The sequence below is a fragment of the Sturnus vulgaris genome, chromosome 5, assembly GCF_052056855.1.
Source record: "Sturnus vulgaris isolate bStuVul1 chromosome 5, bStuVul1.hap1, whole genome shotgun sequence".
In the NCBI taxonomy this organism is placed as follows: domain Eukaryota; kingdom Metazoa; phylum Chordata; class Aves; order Passeriformes; family Sturnidae; genus Sturnus; species Sturnus vulgaris.
In genome coordinates, this window is record NC_142247.1 from 24,670,317 (window position 1) to 24,685,980 (window position 15,664).

The following is a 15,664-nucleotide window of genomic DNA, read 5'->3' on the forward strand; positions in this document are numbered from 1 at the left end:
TCCAGGATAGAAAGAAAACTAAGTAGGAGGCAACTGTTATTTATAAAGGTGTAAGGAATGACTGGAAGTCATATGAGAATGACTTTTTGTTAAATGGCAAGCATTAGCAAGGTGAAAAACAATAAATATAATCAAGGAAATATTACAGAGCAAATGCATGGGGTAATTAGTTGTTTTGGACAGCGAGCTTTTTCCTGGTGCCATATAGAACTAAGTATTCATCTAAGGACAGAGATGGCTGGTTATGCTTAGGAGAGTAAAAGTTAAAGAGATTTTGGAAATCACTGCATGTAGTTATTTTATGAGAGCTCCATGCAGGTATGAAGCTAAGCAGTAAATAATCTGGTAAGTATAAAAGATGAAGGGAGTTGAAAATATTTCTGTACATAGCACCTGCCAGACTGTTAGTGAAATGCAATATCACCTTCCAGCAATTTCAGAAATAACTGCAGAATCATCCAAGGTCTAAAAATTATGCTTCAAATCCCAAGGAAGCTCATCCTGGTTAATTTATCCACGAATTTAAAAACCAAGATGGTAATAAAATATGTATTTATGCACATGTGAAAGGTTTTTGATAACATATGGCTCTTGAATCACAAAAAAAACCCTGGAACCAAAACTGAAAAAAAACCCCTAAGCCCAATGAGATTCCATAGCTGACCACTAAGGTTTGACAAGCTCAAACTAGAAACAAAGCTTTAAAATTCTTATGAAACCTAAGGGATAATTAACTACAGAAACATCTCACCTAGTATTGTGAGGGAGCTACAAGCACTTACATGTTGGGGAAGATGAAACAGAAAAACTTTATAAATATGATTGCCTGGCAAAAGATTTTGAAAATACGGAAACTAAAAGCAAGCTTGAAATGAAAGCCATCTTTGATACACCAAACCTTAGTTACTGAACAACTAGAAAACAATAGTATGGCCAACTGAAAGTAATCCCCTTTTGATTGAACAATTCCCTCTGCTTGCAGACAGGTCCAAGGGTCAGACAAGACCCTACTAGCTTGGCAGAGGGGGTCCAAAGAGTAGTTTTTAGGGTTTAAAGTGTAACACAGTATGATAATGTAATAATTCTTATAGGCTGTATGTAAATGCTACAGGATTTGTATCTTATATTAGATTGGTTAGTGAAAATTAGAATATTCAACACAGAAGAAGATTTATTGTATTGTAACAGGAACCTCACTCTCTTACTCTCCTGCTCTCACAGGCCTGCTCCGAGCTGTGGCTGGCAGCTCCAAGCAGGGCTCTTTTACCCACACCCTTTGCAATAAACCACAAGTTCCAACACCTGGCTTTAGAGACCTCTCCCTCAGTCCTGACTGCCCTGACCACCGTCACCCCTACAGTCTGGCACCCAAAGGTGCTTCAAGGGCCAGTTCAGCTTCCATCACTCCTACACTTACAGGCAACTTAAACTCACTTTCTGACACTTGTAGAATTTTCAGAGGAAGCTTTGGACTGGACATTGGATTCTCTAGCCTGTCTTACTTAGGAAATTATAGAATCATTATGATTTTCCCACTCCCACCTCCAACCTTAACCTAATTCTCAAAGAGAATTCCTGCAGCCAGGGATTCCAATAATAAATGCAAATCTGAGAGTAGAAAGATAAAATTTTATTTGCATAAACAGATTAATTGCTTAGGAGCCAGAGAAACTGTCAAAGAGATATCCTCCAACCTGTTTGACTATGCAAAGGAAGAAATCCATAAATAAAGTGACTAGTGATGTTGCCATCACCAACTGGAAATCTGCTCACGTAGGAACAGCCAATACCATGCTCAGTGCTGAAGGAAAAAAAGGAGCTTAAAAATACCAACATCTAACCCCTTTAGAAAAAGTAGATTCAAAAGTGCATTCTTTTTCTAACAACAAATTGCCATTAGCACCATCTATGCAGATCACTGCACATGCTCTCTGACTTCAGGTCACAGCACGGAAAACAGACGTTTATCTCTGGGGTGAATTATGTCCTTCAGCATGCTGAGGAAAAAGCAACACCCGTTCTCATCCTGCTGATGATCTCCTCTGTGACCAACACTTATTGCTTGACTGGTAAGTGCTCCTGTTCTTCCTTTGATTTGTTTCAGAGAAGGATGAGAACATCCTGAAGCAACTTCTACTGTCAACTTCTACTCTCTTTGACCCTAAAGTGCTGCTCATTTCTGTTCTTCAGATGATAGAATTTGACAGCTGAGGGCCTCACTTCAAAACACTTGTGTCACTCTCTCTACCATGAGAATGAACAGAAAAGCCAATAAGATATTGCAATCTTAAGCAGCATTATTACACAGTTTTAAATCCTTCTCAAATTTTTACTTCTTGTTCTCTTCCCTGCCTTACATAGGAACAAGGAGAAGCAATGATATATGAACTGAGGCAAAAAAATCAAAAAGCACTACCCCTTCTGCAATAAACCCTACTGTTGCTAAAAGAATGTTTTTCCCAGGTAATTTTTATGCCAATACCTTTGAGATCATGTTAACAACTTCCATATTTATGAAAACAAAAGAACAGGAACAAGACATGTTGACTTGCATTTGTCCACGAAAAGGGGACAAATAGTTCTAGACCTGTCAAGCTGTCTAGAACTGTCAAGATGATAAACCTGACATTCCTTTCCTTACAATGCTTCATAAGAACAGAGGCTCCCCTCCTGGTATTCAGGATGCCCTATGGGACTACCTGAAGTCACCCAAGAGGTAGCCTGAGCAGGATCCTGCAACCCATCCTAAAGCAACGTCCCTTCTGAACCACAAAACAGTGGGAAGAAAGTAAAACAATAAATCAGTGTGGCATCGGATTCTGACAGCAGCTCAGCCTAAGCTTAAGATAAGGGTACACAATCAAATTACTGTAGAGTAAGCAAATGTGCAAATTTAACACATCATCTACTTTATAGAAGCTGGTCATACGAATACTCTTATCTTACCACACAATACAGATGGCAGTTTATTCCTTTTCACCTAGAAGGTTACATGTGTTTCACATACTTCTTCAACAAATCTATTTCACACACACTAGGAAAAGAAAAGGGCTTCAAGCAGTTACCAGGCAGCAGCTGGCCTAGAGCAAACACAGGCATTGGCTGTCTTGCAGCACCTTGTTTACATATGCACTATACATATATCTGTATTCTCAGATATAGCAAATCACATCTGTAGGCTATATATGAAAATAATGTGATGCCCAGAGGGTATCTACCAAGAGATCAATGTGCTGTTTTTTCTCAAGTGAAGGAAGAGCTTGCTCCAACAGCCAATTTGCTGTTCCCAAGACTATTTCTGGTACAAAACTCTACAACTCAGTCTCGAAACAAGAAAGCCAATCTGGCTTTTAAAGAACATGTAGGGAGAAAGATAATTACTGCTATGCTTAGGATATGCTGTGAGATTATTGCACTGGCACTCAATACACTGCAGAGAGAAACAGATCAAGTATTTTAAAACTCCTGTACTCCGGCAGCCTAATTTTAAAGACTCATTACATGGTTTTTCAGGTCAATTACTTTGTTTTCAGTTACAAAAAGAAAGTTTCATTAGGTAAACACCTCAAAAAAGTATTGTGAGATCATTAATTTATTTCCAGCAAAAGTTTATTTATTTTCTCATTATGGAGAGGCTCGGATTTTCTCAGGTGCCACAATGCTCAAAAGAAACAAAAAAAGGAATGAGTCATAACATCCCGGAATATAACACATGTAGTTTTTAAAGTACAAGGGAAAACTGTGGTTTCCAAGCCACTAGTTTTAGAAAACATCCTAATTAAGCTGCAAAAGGAAAACATCGATTTCAGAATCTTCGGTTATTCACTGACATATTGAAATAAAACAGGAAATTTACAGATAACTTCAGACTAAGGACAAGAGATGAATAAACAACCTCTTAAGATCACATGCAGAGACAGAGCTGAGTAACTCTAATGAGACTTGACACATTCGAGGGTTAAAGGGACATTAAACCCTGCAGGCCTCATTTTTTTTTTCAATCTTTGAAAGCAATGAAGTTCGATTGGAAAAGTCATGTTGATTTTGTTTATTCTGTTCCCGCTATGTTTTTTCCATTTGAACTACATTTCTGACATTAAAATACATTTTTCTCATTGTTGTTGTCAAATCCAATTTCAAGCCTAAGCTACACATTCTGCCCACATTAAATAAGCTCTATAGATTCACATATAAGGACAGTTTCTTCAGCAAGAAATAATAAATGTCAAAGTCATAACTCTGAGCTTTTGTTTTTTCCCTTTAAAGGCAAAGCACATACTTGAAGCTAGCATAATACTTTCAGGCAGAAAATGAGTAAATGGACATTTGTTGGCATATATATAGTGTGTATATTGAAACATATCTTGTGCAGTGCATGAGAAAGCAATGGCAGGAGTTCAGCTGTAAGTGAAGACTGAAACCAATATATGGGTTGATCAGTACAATAAGATAATCTTCAAATTACATAGAATTACTTTTTAAAAGTGCTATAGCTCCTTAGTTCCAACAATTCCAGACTTACATCTACATTTTAAAACAGCTGTGGCAGAACTCCATCACAGAATTACATCCAGCTCTGGACGGAGATGTAACTGAAATAATTTTGTAGAGGAAACAGGAAAGATACGCAGCAAGAACTGAATATGCACTGCATTATTTAGAAAGGCAGAAGGTAAGCTGGAGTGAGGTTAAGGCTGGGTGATCAGCCTCAGACCTTTTCCAACTTCTGTCCTTGGGGAGAAGCCAATGTTTGGTGTTTCTCCTCATACCACATCGCCTCAAATAGTGCAGTATTCTCTTAGAGAAAGCCCTGTATATCAAGCTGCAAATGCTACTTAAAAAAATATTAAAGCAATACAGATAATAGTGTATCATGTTGGTTTATCCTAAAGGTACATTAAAAGAAGACACAAAAGAGGCACTTAGGCCCTTCAAGCCAAACTGAAGGAAATATTTCTAGCATTTCAAGTTTCACCTGAAGCCTTCACAGGCAGTAACATTTTTACTGAAATGCTGTATTACTAACCAGTTGTAAGTTGTCAGAAAACTGGCTTACATAGCACAAACCAGAGTAAGAACTTAATTCACTATTAAATAATTTCAATGTAGGAAAGAGATTCTATTGGTCACAGGACTGAAATTCCAATACAGGTGTTGTTAAGTTTTTAAGTGAGCAATAGCTTTATAAGGAATGCCTATATCTTACAGGCACTAAGTTCTGCAGCAATAACAAGAGAGGGATATTATCCTTCAGAACTGTCTTCTGGCAGTCTTCAGCCTTTTCCCTGCCTAGGAACTCCTTAACTGAAATGTCAAAAGCTGTCATGATGCTGTCAGCAGGATCATGAATCTCTAATCTTGTTTCACCTGTTCCATTTTTTTTTTATATTCACATAACACATCACACACAAAATACTCTTCATCCCCTCTTAAATACCCCTCATCTTCCCTCTTTCTGCCCCAGTACTCTTTATGCCTCCTTCTTGAAAAAACTTGCTAAAATTTAGATTTGCCATGAAATTGTCCCACTTTCTGTTCTGATACTCCTCAGCATACCTTTTTCTCTTTTGCTTATTTTTTTCACCAGAGCCCTTTGTCCCCACCTTCCCCATAAACACCACCAAAACATACACTTAAAATTGATTTAGTCACACACCTAAGATCTGAAAGTCCTGAAATCACTGTTTAGTACTGAAAAATCTACCCAACTTTCTGAAACTGTAGTAGCATATCAAATTTTAAGAGTACAGCTCTTGAGCACCCCCTAACACTTATTTGCACAGCTGTTTAACTCTTAAAAGATATGGGGTGAACTGCACAATCAGCAGCTCTTCTAGAAACGGGGACATAAAACGCAGCTGGTTAAGCAGAGATAACCTGCTTTATTACATGCTTTTCAAAATCTAAACAAAATCAGTTCTGTCACACATATTAAAAACGGGAACGTTTTAAATGAAGCACAAAGATGCATTAAATCGCTTTTCATTTTCCAGCAAATTCTGATTAGCTATGAGAGCTCTGATAATTTAATAAATGGTGGAGTCAATAACAAGTTGACATACTTGAGAGGCAAACACTGAGAATTGGGCTGGTATTTCTGCTTGATGACTGCATTGCTTTTTCTTTACAACACCCACCACCCCAGTCCTTACAGGAAGCACTTTGTTGCTTCCCGTTTAACTCTACAATTAGCTGTGTTTCCATCCAATACATCACAATTTACATGACACCTTTTCATTGTAGGCACAACTCCTGTTCTCATCTTCAGGCAGATAAGAAAGGAATCTATTCATCTAACAGATGTCTGAACAAAAGTTAGCACACCACCATGCAAGCAAATATAAATACGAGCAATTCCCTTAAACACGGGGTGCTCTTGTTCTGAACCAAGAATTTGCCTTGGAGCTCTTTTAGTCATTAAATTGGCAGCGGTCAAGAAACGGGGTAGGAAAGGTAAGGAAAGCACTGAAGTAGGTCAGTTCCAACCCGCAGCTGGAAAGGCCAAAAGCGAACGCTTTCCAGCACCCCCGAGGGGCTCCCGCTTTCAAGCTCCCGGCCAAGCCAGGTATATCCCTGAAGCAAAGCCGCAGCTGACAAACTCTCCCAGCTCCGCGGAGTCAGACGGGGCGACAGCCCCAGCTCCGGGGCTGGCTCTCCTGCCAGAATCAGGTCCCCAGCAGCTTTCCCCCGCCCTGAGCTCAGCCCAGGCGCAGGGACTCGCTCGGGACACGCGGAGCGGTGAGCCCGGCTCAGCCTCAGCCCCGGGCAGGACGTGCCCGCACGGCCAAACGTGCCGAGGGGTGCGGGGAGCCCGTATGGGACCCCGGGGAGGGCTGTGCCCCGAGGAGGGCTGTCTCCCGAGCAGGGTGCGCCCCTCACCGCTCCCCGCCCGCTTCCCCGCGCTGCCCCCCGAACGAACCGAGGGCGCAGCGCACGGCGCTGCCGGACAGGGAGCGCGCCGGCGGCTCCGGTTCCCGTCCGGCGGCAATCCCCGTCCACCTATCCCCACGTTCCCGCCGCCTTGGAGCGAGCCGGGCGAGGCTGTCCGGCCGCGGGGGCACGCGGACTCTCCGCCTGCCGGGCGGAAACCGCCGCTCCCCAAAGTTTACCCGGACACTCACCGGCGGAGCTCATGGTGCTCCCCAGGCACGGAGCCGGACTTCCCCTCGTCCCTTATGCCACGGCCCCTCTAAGGGCCGAGGAGAAGGAGCCCATTGTTCCCCCGCGCCGCCACCCCGCCGGAGGAGCAGCCGGAGCAGGAGCAGCTCCCCCGCCCGCCGCCGCCTCATCCCACCCCGCGGCCGCAGCACAAGGAGCGCCCTCAGACACCGCCCGCCGGCGCTCCCTACTGGCCATCCCTGCCGGGCCCTCGCCCCGCCCCCGGGCCCTTGCCCCGCCCCCCGCCCCATCAGCCCCGCCCACAGGGCGCCCGAAAGCGGGCGCTCGCTATGCTTTCTGGGAGCTGTAGTTCTCCCCGGCGCTAGGCAGCGCCCAGAGGGGCAGGGCGGGGCCAGGCGGTCGGCGGCACGGCGGACTCTGTTTCCCAGCGTGCCCGCGGGGAGGGGGTGGCATGGCGGGCAAGGATGACACCGGAGTTCGACGAAGAAGTGGTGTTTGAGGTGGGCGCGGGGCGATCCGGCGCGGGCCGGGCCCGGGTGTCTTCGCCCCTCGTTGCGCCGCGGCCCCCGGGGGCGGCGTGCTCTGGGCGGGTCGGGTGGACGCGGTGCGCCAGGCGGGCGCGGGGCCCGGCCCAGGGCAGCGCCTGCCGCGGGCGGGCGGCGTCGGGCGGGACCGGCGAGAGCGGCGGGTCGGGGCGGTGCTCGGCGTGTCCCGCGCCCCAGAGCAGCCCGGGGCCAGCGCCGCGCCCTCCGCGCAGGCCGAGGGCGGGACGGCTCAGCGGGGCCGGGCGATCCTTTGTGCGGCGGTGCCGCGCTGGCCGGCCCCGCTGTCGGCCGGCCGCCGTGGGAGGTGTGGCGAGGCCCGTGGCGGCGGGGGCTCCCTGAGAGCCGCCCGTGAACGCGCCTCGGGCCGCGGAGCGGCGCCCGGTCAGCCGGGCTGAGCTGCGGGGTCAGGGCAGAGGGAGGAAAATAACTAAAAAATTCTGCTTCTGAATCGGTGACACTCACGTAAAAGGTGTCTTTCAGCACGCACCCAACTGTGCAGCGAGCACTGAAACTGCTTTTTCTCTGTAGTATTTGTGTTATTACTAGATTTGCATAAACCGTGTCATGTCACGTCTTGTTAGAGCTACAATATCACCTTGGCCTTATTTAAATACAGTGGCTAAATATATCAGCTGTTGCGGTTCGGTAATAAAATCGAGTCTGTTTGCAGCAGGTCAGTGTAATTGTATCTTAATGGAGGACACGCCTGGTTTTGCAGGCGTCCAGACTGGTTATAGAGAAATGCTGTCTTTAAAATTAATAATTATTATAATAGCAATAAGGCTTCTCCTTCAACCAGGATACAAAACACTCCTCACATAAGCAATTAATTTTTTTCTCAGCTGTGTAAATAGTACGTCTTCAGTCTTTGGTCCGTACCACAAAGTTTTGTATTCATCCACAACCAACCTTGGATAAGATTTGTTGTTTATGTTGCTGCTGTGTTAAATTGCTTCTTTTATACAGTAAATCTGTGGTAAGAATTTATTTCACAGGTATAATGCCTGCCCTCTGCATTTCTATCTTCAGTAAAAGTGCTAGTTGTTTTAGTTTCACAGTTCTTCAGTTCATGCAGCAGCTACCATTTTAATTGAAAGAGAGTGAAAGATCTCCTTCCATATACTCTTCACGATTATCCTTGTGTTTTCAGAACAGACTTCTATCACTAATAAAGGCTCTTGGATACATTTACTGTACCGTGTGTGTGTGTAAAGCCATACACACTTAGAGGTATACTGAGTAACACAGTAACAGATCTGTCATATATTATGGTACATCATAATAAAATCAGAAAAGCAACAGTAGGACAAATACAGGCTGTTTGGGTTGGCTGATTGGTGGGATTACAAAACTGGGTGGGCTGCCGACTCATAAAAATGGGTACTGTGAAATACACACCAAATCTTCAGGAGTACTCAGCAGGGTTCATGTTATTCTAACATGAAGGCTCCACAGAGAATTGTGAGCATCCTTCACACACCTGAGCCAGAGATGCGAGCTGGCAAGGAGCCAAAAAGTATTGGGTTAGTTAATGCAACAATATATTTGTACTTTTAATTTTTGTTTTCTTGGGCCCCAAACTCTCCCCCTTAATTATTTATCGTTTCTGGTATGCAACTACATTTTTTCTGCACCTCAGTAGGTCACTTCCCATGTTCTTCAGCAATCACTGTTGCAAGAAGGCCTTTAGCATTTAGACCTCAGTTGCTGTGAACAGCTGTTTTCTCTGTGCGTTTGGAACTCCCTTCAGCAAGATATCAATCGGTGTTAGAAGGAGTCGTGGTTTGCTAACAAATGCCTAATCAGGAAAAAAGTGGTCTTTTGTGTGTCTCATATCCAAAAAGATGGGTAGGAGAGGGAAGCAAATGGGATATACTTCATGTGTTCCATATGATGGTTATGCCCAGGTTATTTTTTTCATGTTTTGTTGGGTCATAGTTCTGTCCAGCTGGCCCTGAAAACATCAATAACAGGTGCCCACATTAGAAATTTTGCAGCATCAAACAGATGATGGCCTGCTGATAAATATTTCTGAGCTTCCGAGGACCAATAATTTTTCTAAGTATCCAAGTATCTTTTACATTAATTTATCTTTGAAAGCAAGGAAGCGCAAACACTGCATTTCTGCTTTGGAAAAGCAGTGTTTTCCATCAAGTTCAAATGCCACTGCAGATCATCATGACTGAACAATAGTGAATGATGGGCAGTTACTCTGTCCACCAAATACTGCCATATTCTATCCAATTTATAAATTAATTCCTGCAGCAGCCACTAATTTTTATTCACTGACTGAATAGTCCCAGCACTTCAGTTCTTGCATTTGTTACAAGCAGTTGGTCTTCTAATTAAAATACTACAAACACAGTGAGGAGGAACAGAACTCAAGAAACACAGAGGTGCCCCTGATATGTTAGGCCTGGGCTTGTCTACCCAGCAGCGTGACAAATTAAAAATCGTGGCAGTGTACAGCAGATTGTTCTAAACAATGGAGGAACAATAAATGGTGTTCTTTATTACTGTCTGTCTGAATTTATTAAGGGAGATCATGAGATAACAAATTGATGTTGAGTTGGTTGAGTTTTTATACTAAACCTGGAAGACAATTATGCTGCAGTTACAGTGTACTTTGGAATACTCTGGAAATTTTCAGCATTTTGTTTATTTGTATGAGACTGGAATTGTGTTAGATTTTTGATGTTGTGTGGACAGTGTGATCTCCTTGTTTTATTTTTATTTTTTAATGTATAAATTAAAGAAGCTTCTTGTTCAAACCAGCTAAATTTCTGCATCATTATGCCAGTGGAGGGATTGTGTCAGAACTTTGATGATTTATAACTGCCATCTCTGACTGGAAATTTATTCATTGCCACTTCATACCTACTTTCACATCAACTAATATCTTCTGTTATCTTATATGGTTCTTATCTGTCTCTAGAATTTACAGAATTACAGAAACATTTAGGTAGGAAAAAACCTCTGAGATCGAGTCCAACCTTTGACTGATCACCATCTTATCAACTAGGACCATAGTCCAGTTGTTTCTTGAACACCTCCAGGAATAGTGAGTCCACCACCTGCCTGGGCAGTAGTGCTTAAGTACTCTTTCTGTTTAGGAATTTCTCCTGATGTCCACCCTGACCCTCCCCTGGTGCAGCTTGAGGCTATGTCCTCTTGTCCTTTTGCAGGTTGCCTGGGAGTAGAGGCTGACACCACCTGGGAGTAGAGGCTGACACCACTTGGCTACAGCCTCCTTTCAGGTCACTGTAGAGGGTGATGAGGTCACCTCTGAGTCTCCTTTTCTCCAGGATAAACACCCCCAGCTTCCTCAGCCACTCCTTACAGGACTTGTGTTCCACACCCTTCCCCAGCTTCCCTGCCTTTCTCTGGACATGCTCCAGCCCTTTAAAGTCCTTCTTGTCATGAGGGGCCCAGAACTGGACACGGTACTCAAGGTGTAGCCTCACAGTTCCAAGTACAGGGGGAGAATTGACCTCTCTTGACGTGTTCATAGAAAGCAAACTTATTCTGGCTAAGCATTATGTTAGGCTGGATAAGCCAATATATCTTAGCTTCCTTTCATGAAATGGATTTTTCTGTTCTTCATGTTTCAGGGGTTTTCACGTCTTTTCAGTTCATGCTATTTTACCACATCTTGTAGCATGGTATTCGGCATTCTTGTTAGGGTCTTATACAGCTATTTTCACTTTTTGCCTCTGAGAGTACTTTGTTTCTTGCATGCTAGGCCTACAAACAATGTTTGCAAATCTTCCTACTGTTTGACTCAGATATGATATGATGGGATAACTGCTCGTTTGTGTCCTTGATTTTATCAATAACTTCCCATTATTGGGGAGTTTGTTTTTATTACACCTCTGTATAAAGTCTTGCTGTTGTCTTTTGTTAAATTGCATGCCATTATCAATACCCACTTAAGATCCTCCAGTTCTTTTTCTATAATGTCTCAGTCCTTTTCTGCATATATGATGCTACTTGGTGTTATCAGGAAATGTCATTAGCAAGGTTTTGGTATGTTTAATTATGGCAAATATCAAACCTTTTAAAAGTGCAAAAGCTTTGACCAAAGACTCATTCTTCATGAACTCCATTAGTAACCTTCTGATCCAATAGCTTCCCATTCAGTGTAGACCACTGTTATCTCTGCCATCAACATACTTGGTTCCTTTCCCATCTTTTTTATCTTAACTGATATGGCACAGTATCAAAAGTCCATACCCATACAGCATAGTGCAAAAGTCCATAAAAACTTTCTGCCTTTCCTTTGTGTAAAAAAATTAGTTGTCTTATCAAAGAAAGATGTCAAGTAAGTTTGGCACAATCTCCCTCTGGTGAACCCTTGTGATGTCTTCTTTGATGATCATTTGTTTTCTTCTTTGTCTTTGGATTTTGAAAGAACGAGTAATTATTCTTAGTAGCATGCTGGCTTTTGATCAAATTCATAGACGTGACATATTCTTGATTGCTTTTTCTACTTTTAAATATATGCACTGTGCTTGGATTTTTTTCTGCTTTTGAGTTTATAGCTTTATTAAAAATCCTTCCTGCTGCAACTTTCATCTCCTGTGCCCATTCTTTCAGAACACTGGGATGAAGGTGATCCAAATACTGCATTTTCAGCTTCCAATTTCTGCTTTCAGCTGTGTCCTATATTTTAATGAGTTTGTGCAAGCTTTTTTTTTTTTATTTTCCCTTTTTGCCTTTGGATAGATACTTATGCTGTGCTCACAGCAACACAGAATGTTTGATGACTCTGGAGGTCATGTGGTCTGCCACCCTGCTCAAGTAGAGTCATGTAGAATCAGTGGCCTAGGGCCATGTCCAGATGGCTTTTGAGTGTCTTCAGGGATGGAGAGAAATCTCACAATTTCTCTGTCAACCTGTGTCAATACTCAGTCATTCTCACACCAAAAAAATTTCCTGATGTTCAAAGGGAACCTCATGTGTTTCAGTTTGTGCCCTTTGCCTCTGGTCCTGTTACTGGGCACCACTGAAAAGTGCCCATTTCTCTCCTCTTTGCACTTTCTTTGGATATGAGACCCACCCTGAGGTTCCTCCAGGCTCACCAGTCTCAGCTTTCTCAGCCTCTCCTCATGTGTGAGATGCTCCTTCCTTCAGTTTCACCCAGACTATTGTTGAAATCCCAGAAAGTGATCCTTACTGTGTCAGAGCATTTTGGTAGAGGGGTTGTAGGTGACTTTTGTTATTTTCCGTTTTAATTCTGTGTATTCAGAAGAAGGTTACTCAGACTGCATAAATATATGATTTTGACACATACAATATCAAACTGCCCCCACCTTAGATTTTTTAAGGGCTTTTGCATATCAAGTGTTTAAAATACAAGGCTTTGCATGTAGAATTATGTACAGACAGAATTGTGTAATACTGAATTAATTTCACTGGCATAAAATCTCCATTTTAATGTTTTTTAGTTAGGAAGGAAATATTTTCTCACTTGAGACATTGTTTTAATTCATTCATGAGTCTTGGGCTATTCCTACAACCAGTTCTGTCCATTTTATTTACTTAATATTGCTATTCATTAACTATTTCAGTACTAGTAGAAATACATGTTAAAGAGTAGCTGGCTGTGTGTCAAGGTGATTGTATCACTGTGGGATCTAATGTTTTATTCTAGATATAGAAGATCTGATCATTAGTGGAACTCCAGACTTTTAAATTTGGGATTGTTTGGCTCAGTAGAAATCTCAGACTAAACTATAGTGCATAAATTGTGTATGTGTTCTTCATTGCTTCAGATTCTCTTTTGTGCAAGTGGGATAATAATACCAAGCTAACAAAATGAGGCTTTCTTTGGTTCACCTGTCTGCATCAAATTGCAGAATCTATGCTAATGCATATTTAGAAGGAAAACAAGCTGGAGTTGTACACAAAGAACATCAAAAACCAATGTCCAAATTCATAAGTTTATAGCTGTGTAAAATACTGAACACAGCTCTACTGAACCCACAAACTCAGAGCAAAGATTTTGAACATGTAACAAGTTACTCTCATGTTACAACCAGCCTTTATTCAAGCAATCTTCCCATTACTGGAGCAAAATATGCACCAAAATGGAATTACTCTTCCCAGGGTTTGAAGAGACACGTTCTATGCTCTTTGTCTTCTTGCTGTAGTGGAAGAAGCCAATGTGGGAATTGAGTCATGAAAATAATTGGGAAGTGGTTTCCAAGGAGCGTGCCATCCTAAGAGAGAAAGGAAGCACCAGGGCCCAGCAGAGCTGGCAGCTGCGTGGCACTGGGAGGGGGAGGAGGTAGGAATGGAGGTAGGAATGGTGGAGTCTGCTTAGGAGGGATGTGGCACCAAAGGGAAGTACTGGCTGACATCTGAGTGCAATGTTCCAGCATCGGGTTCAGAAAGACAACTCGCACTGCTTGTTTAGGCATCAAACCAAGATGCTGCTTGGTGCTGAGGACACAGAGGATGCCTGCATATAATGTTCTGATTCACAGATTTCTGTAAGATTTGAAAGAGATTCTAGGAAGAAGCTCCACCATTTCCCAGCATGATACACTCTATACAGAACAGCCTTTAGCTGATGTGTTCTCTACATGCCTACAATAGTAAAACATGTCTAAGATGTCATATTTCTTACAGTATTGGTGCATCACTAAATGTTCAAATCCTTATCTGAACCCTTGTAAAACATATGTTTAAAAGGTTGAGCTTTTATCAAAACACTCAGTCACGTGTTTTCACAATTTTTTTTCGCCTAAATAAACTGTTCTAAAATAATTTTGTTTAAAATATTAAACAAATGAAAACCCCAGGGAATCTAAGCTCAGAAACTTCTTGTTGTGATGAGAATTTTAAGTCACTTTCATTCAAAACCTTGAAAACTTTAAGAGTTGCAAAATAATGTGATTTTTGTCAGGCATCAGACTTATAATGTTGTATTCTAAAAAAACAATGTCTCAAACGTACATTAGGAAAAATAAGCTGAAAACCAGCATTCACACACCTTCAACAGTACTGTCAGTAATGGTTAATTAGCATGATTTTTCTCACTGAATATTGGGTGTACTAAAGATGTAGTACTCTTATTTTTTACATATGCATGAAATAAAGTGAGTTATAAATATACAGCTCTGTCAAAGCCACTGTTCACTTGTCATTCTGCTGAGCTGGTTTTGGGACTGTGTGCTTTGTCTGCCTGATGTGTGGGCTGTTGGCAGAAGAGTGGTTGGGCTTCGCTTCTCTTTTGCAGTTTATTCCCATCCTCTTCCTTATGCTGGCACATGGATTTGTGGGTGATGCTGCACAATGGTTCAGGAGACTGATTAGACAAACTAACTTGGCTAAGAATGAGAAAAAAAAAATCCATCCTAGTTTTTTTTTCTATCAGACTGTTTTCTTGTTCCATCCCACCACTTGGCTGCATAAATACTACCATCGGTATTGTAAAGTGGAACTGCAGCCTTCTGCTGCACCCACTGGTAAGGGCAGATTAAATTGACCGTGCAAATGCAGCCTGGGGAGATGGCTCTGCTGGGGATTGCAGTGCACTGTACAGGCACTTGGGCTGGTAATGGATGCACTGGTTCTGATATTTTGCTTCTCAGAAGTTTGCTAAGTTGAAGAGGAGAACAGACTTTGCTCCTTTTCATCACATGACTGGGAGCAGGTGATACCAGAGAGAAAATAAAATAAACTGCAAGCTCAGAACTATGTGAAGAACAGTCTGGTTATTGCAGAGGCCGAGTCAATTCATCAAGCATTTCTGGATATCGGAACAGATAGATAAAAGTATTATATGGACCATATACTGTTTAAATCTACATCGCTGTTATTATTTTTAATAGGAAAATTTAAGATGAAAGTACATGCTGATTCAGAGTAAATTTTGAGTAAATTTTTTAATCCTTCTCTGTGTTAGTTGCTCTGGAATAATTTACAGAGGGTTAATACTGCAGTACCCCTCTTACAACTTCAAGTAATGAATCAACTTCCTTGAGACACTGGAA

At 42.3% G+C, this 15,664-nt stretch overlaps 2 protein-coding genes across 3 annotated transcripts in view; one reads left to right on the top strand and one right to left on the bottom strand.

The window, feature by feature from the left end:
- Window positions 1-7,269, bottom strand: part of FGD6 (FYVE, RhoGEF and PH domain containing 6) — a 73,194-nt gene extending 65,925 nt beyond the window's left edge. Inside the window, exon 1 of the mRNA XM_088165073.1 lies at window positions 7,122-7,269. Within this exon, the coding sequence (XP_088021199.1) occupies window positions 7,122-7,134 (13 nt within the window). The 5' untranslated portion in view covers window positions 7,135-7,269. The remainder of the gene's footprint in view (window positions 1-7,121) is intronic.
- A 252-nt stretch (window positions 7,270-7,521) lies between these two features.
- VEZT (vezatin, adherens junctions transmembrane protein) overlaps window positions 7,522-15,664 on the top strand; it is a 59,565-nt gene continuing 51,422 nt past the window's right edge. For both annotated transcript variants that reach the window (XM_014889396.2, XM_014889404.2), the window contains exon 1: window positions 7,522-7,619. In XM_014889396.2, coding sequence (XP_014744882.2) covers window positions 7,584-7,619 — 36 coding nt within the window. In that variant the 5' untranslated portion in view covers window positions 7,522-7,583. The remainder of the gene's footprint in view (window positions 7,620-15,664) is intronic.